This window comes from Triticum dicoccoides, chromosome 4A (assembly GCF_002162155.2).
Source record: "Triticum dicoccoides isolate Atlit2015 ecotype Zavitan chromosome 4A, WEW_v2.0, whole genome shotgun sequence".
Classification (NCBI taxonomy): Eukaryota; Viridiplantae; Streptophyta; class Magnoliopsida; order Poales; family Poaceae; genus Triticum; species Triticum dicoccoides.
The window spans coordinates 669,641,625-669,646,542 of NC_041386.1; the positions used below are offsets into that span (position 1 = coordinate 669,641,625).

The window sequence follows — 4,918 nt, forward strand, 5'->3', positions numbered from 1 at the left end:
TACTGCATTAAAGAAGAAAAGAAACTAATAGAAGTCGAAGACGCGGAATGATAGTGAATAGAGAGAAAGATTCTTCTGATTTTCTTGTTTCTATCTACTAGACGCCATAGAGAATTGAGAATTTTCATGTCTTTCAATTCTTGTACTCGTAATTGGAAAGTTCTGGAAGGAGACCCATCATTTTGCAACGAAAACAACACATAAAACTCTGGACAATTTCGAAATCAGGCCAAGCGTCTTAATACATATGCAAAAAAAATCATTATTGGCCCACCATTGGTTAGAAGATTTAGCTTGTATGAATCGCTATTGGTTTGATACGATTAATGACAATCGTTTCAGTATGTTAAGGATACAGATGTATCCACAATTCATTTAGAGTTACTTAATAGTCTATTTCTTATACCATATCTCTATCCCGTGAAATTCTCGAGCCAAAAGATGGATGCATATGATGTGTTTCATTTTGCTAAATGATATCAATTAAATGGTGTATCAATTCCATAAATTGCATATAGCAATAAATAAATCAGCAAAATTATTTCTAATATTTTAGATAGAAGAAATGTTTCTTCCATCTAAAATATTAGAAAGAATGTACCCTTCTATCCAAATCCAATTTGCATCGATAAAATAAATCCAAATTCCAGTAGTAGCTGAATAATTGCAAATTTGTGTGTGTACGAGATTAGAATAACTTCAAAATAACTGACATAATTTTGTATTTTTCCTGATCAAAAAAATACATGAAAAAGAAAGGAGGTAGAAATTTTTTTGGATTTATGGTTAAAGAAGAAAAAGAAGAAAACAGGGGTTCTGTTGAATTTCAAGTATTCAGTTTCACAAATAAGATACGGAGACTTGCTTCACATTTGGAATTACACAAAAAAGATTTTTCATCGGAAAGAGGTCTACGAAGACTTTTGGGAAAACGCCGACGTTTGCTGGCTTATTTGGCAAAGAAAAATAGAGTACGTTATAAGAAATTAATCGATCAGTTGAATATTCGGGAGCAGTAATTTAATCGTTCAAATTTTTTTCTTGTTTTATTATTTTTTTAGTAGTCTTATAATAGTCTTAGATTTTTCATTTTGATGAGCCTCGCTTTGAGGAATTCATGGAATAATCCATTTTCATGGAATAATGAATTAAGGAAGAAAGGATATGAATCTACCGCTTACAAGAAAAGATCTCATGATAGTCAATATGGGCCCTCAACACCCATCAATGCATGGTGTTCTTCGACTGATCGTTACTCTCGATGGTGAGGATGTTATTGATTGTGAACCCATATTAGGCTACTTACACAGAGGAATGGAAAAAATCTCGGAAAACCGAATTATTATACAATACTTACCTTATGTAACAAGGTGGGATTATTTAGCTACTATGTTTACAGAAGCAATAACAGTAAATGCACCAGAATTCTTGGAGAATATTCAAATACCACAAAGAGCCAGCTATATTAGGGTAATTATGTTAGAATTAAGCCGGATAGCTTCTCACTTGCTATGGCTTGGACCTTTTATGGCGGATCTCGGCGCACAGACTTCTCTTTTCTATATTTTTAGAGAGAGAGAATTAATATATGATCTATTTGAAGCTGCTACAGGTATGCGAATGATGCACAATTACTTTCGCACCGGAGGAGTAGCCGCTGATCTACCTTATGGATGGATCAAGAAATGTTTAGATTTCTGTGATTATTTTTTACGTAGAGTTGTTGAATATCAACAACTTATTACACAGAATCCAATTTTTTTAGAGCGAGTTGAACGAGTAGGTTTTATTAGCGGAGAAGAAGCAGTAAATTGGGGCTTATCGGGACCGATGTTATGAGCTTCTGGAATACAATGGGATCTTCGTAAAGTAGATCCTTATGAGTCTTACAACCAATTTGATTGGAAAGTCCAATGGAAAAAAGAAGGGGATTCGATAGCTCGCTATTTAGTACGAGTTGGTGAAATGAGGGAATCCATCAAAATAATTCAACAAGCTGTAGAAAAAATTCCTGGAGGACCTTATGAGAATTTAGATGTCCGACGCTTTAAGAAAGAAAAGAATTCTGAATGGAATGATTTTGAGTATAAATTTCTTGGTAAAAAACCTTCGCCCAATTTTGAATTGTCAAGACAAGAGCTTTATGTAAGAGTAGAAGCCCCAAAAAGGTGAATTATGGATTTATCTAGTAGGAGATGATAGCCTTTTCCCCTGGAGATGGAAAATCCGTCCACCCGGGTTTATTAATTTGCAAATTCTTCCTCAGCTAGTTAAAAAAATGAAATTGGCTGATATCATGACGATATTAGGTAGTATAGATATCATTATGGGGGAAGTTGATCGTTGAAATGATAATAGATAGGGTAGAGGTAGAAACTATCAATTCTTTTTGGAAATTTGAATTATTAAAAGAAGTCTATGGACTGATATCGATTCTACCCATTTTGACTCTCCTTTTGGGAATAACAATAGAGGTACTCGTAATTGTGTGGTTAGAAAGAGAAATATCTTCGTCGATACAACAACGTATTGATCCTGAATATGCTGGCCCCCTGGGCCTGCTTCAAGCTATAGCAGATGGGACTAAGCTACTTTTTAAAGAAGATATTCTGCCATCCCGAGGAGATATTTCTTTATTTAGCATTGGACCCTCTATAGCAGTCATATCAGTTTTATTAAGTTTTTTAGTTATCCCTTTGGGATATCATTTTGTTTTAGCCGATCTTAGTATTGGTGTTTTTTATGGATTGGCATTTCAAGTATAGCTCCTATTGGTCTTCTTATGGCAGGGTATAGCTCAAATAATAAATATTCTTTTTCAGGCGGTCTACGAGCTGCTGCTCAATCCATTAGTTATGAAATACCATTAACTTTTTGTGTGCTAGCAATATCTCTACGTGTGATTCGTTAAAATGGATCTTTTTCCTATAAAATCCATTAACTATTTATATTCCTTTTCTTATTTAGTATTTGGGTTGGTAAGTTAAACTAGATAGCTATATGAGTGAAACAAAACAGCTTATAAATTTGTAGTAAAAAGAAAAAATCTCATTTCCTACGTACAAGAAAAAAGTGGAAGTAAACATAAGAAGTGTAAACTCTTTATCCCAAGGTTGATATTTTTTAATTAGTCATCATATCTTGAAGTGGCCAAGAATAAAGGATTCACGATATGGAATTCCATTACTAGAATATTCCTAGTTATTATATTACTATAACTTAATAATCCATAAGAAGAAACCACCAAAAGTTAGTGAAGGGTTAGGAACACTAAAGTACATAAAGGATTAGTAATGGAAAATCTAAAACATTAGAGATTTTTGCCCATAAAAGGAATCATAATAAGGACTTGCAATTTGTAGAAATTATCAAGTAGTACTTTCTTCGGATTCTGATCCAGAGTATGTTCCCATTCACTTGTTAAGGAAATGCCTATCAAGAACGAATTAACCCTTTATCCATTTTTGTTTTTAAATATCCCTCCCAGGGGAAAGAAGAATAGTAAAAAAGATATGGAGTGCACTAGAAAAATATTTCATTATTTCCTTCCTCTATCCATTATCCATATTCATGCAGAATTGCTCATGAACTAATACCCAACTCTTTCCATTTATTAATTGAATTCCTATAACAATTAACTACTGTTTTATTCCAAGATTTAGTTATTACTGAACAAAGAAAAATTTTCATTATATTATAAAGGATGAGATCAATTCGGAAGCGCTTTTTCTTATTCTAGCAGACGGAATTCCTTTGGTCTAATTTAGGACATTCAAATCTATTTTATTTTATCTAATTCTATCTACGCCCCAGGGGCTAGGAACAAAACATTCCTTTCCTTTTTCTGATCATAGAGAAGCCGTATGAAGCTAAGGTTTCATGTACGGTTTTGAAATAGCGGTGGGAACTGTGATGTTATCATCGACTATGATTATCTAACAGTTCAAGTACAGTTGATATAGTTGAAGCACAGTCAAAATACGGTTTTTTTGGATGGAATATTTGGCGTCAGCCTATAGGTTTTCTGGTTTTTTTAATTTCTTCTTTGGAAGAATGTGAAAGATTACCCTTTGATTTACCAGAAGCGGAGGAAGAATTAGTAGCAGGTTACCAAAGTGAATATTCCGGTATCAAATATGGTTTATTTTATCTTGTTTCTTACCTAAATTTATTAGTTTCTTCTTTATTTGTAACAGTTCTCTACTTGGGCGGGTGGAATTTATCTATTCCGTATATATCCTTTTTTGATTTTTTCCAAATGAATAAAGCAGTTGGAATTTTGGAAATGACAATGGGTATATTTATTACATTAACTAAAGCTTATTTATTTCTCTTCATTTCTATCACAATAAGATGGACTTTACGGAGGATGAGAATGGATCAGTTATTAAATCTTGGATGGAAATTTCTTTTACCTATTTCCCTGGGCAATCTCTTATTAACAACCTCTTCTCAACTTGTTTCACTATAAATAAGATGATACAATAATAGTAAGAATATTTTCAACACAAAAGCTCTCTCAAACAAGAGAAATAAACATATCTTTTTCATAGATATTTAGAATGAATATGTTCCCTATGGTAACTGGGTTCATGAGTTATGGTCAACAAACAATATGTGCTACAAGGTACATAGGTCCAAGTTTCATAACTACCTTATCCCACACAAATCGTTTACCTATAACGATTCACTACCCTTATGAAAAATCAATTACACCAGAGCATTTCCGAGGGCGAATCCACTTTGAATTTGATAAATGTATTGCTTGTGAAGTACGTGTTCGCGTATGTACGATAGATCTACCCGTTGTGGATTGGAGATTTGAAAAGGGTATTAAAAGAAAACAATTGCTTAATTATAGTATTGATTTCGGAGTTTGTATATTTTGTGGCAATTGTGTTGAGTAGTGTCCAACAAG

The 4,918-nt window shown here is 33.2% G+C and overlaps 1 protein-coding gene and 1 pseudogene across 1 annotated transcript; both read left to right on the forward strand.

The window, feature by feature from the left end:
• The first annotated feature begins 1,066 nt into the window (after window positions 1-1,066).
• LOC119287863 (NAD(P)H-quinone oxidoreductase subunit 1, chloroplastic-like) lies at window positions 1,067-4,471 on the forward strand. Its single transcript, XM_037567496.1, has 2 exons — window positions 1,067-1,370; window positions 3,934-4,471. Exons 1-2 carry the CDS (start codon window positions 1,165-1,167, stop codon window positions 4,469-4,471), a joined length of 744 nt encoding a protein of 247 aa, XP_037423393.1. The 5' UTR covers window positions 1,067-1,164.
• On the forward strand, window positions 2,165-3,083 carry LOC119287862 (annotated as a pseudogene).
• Window positions 4,472-4,918: the final 447 nt, after the last annotated feature.

Coding starts and splice junctions, on each gene's coding strand:
- LOC119287863 (XM_037567496.1), top strand. CDS start 1,165: ATGAATCTACCGCTTACAAGAAAAGATCTCATGATAGTCAATATGGGC. Junction 1,371..3,933: donor TACTTACCTTATGTAACAAG/GTGGGATTATTT, acceptor TCGACTATGATT/ATCTAACAGTTCAAGTACAG.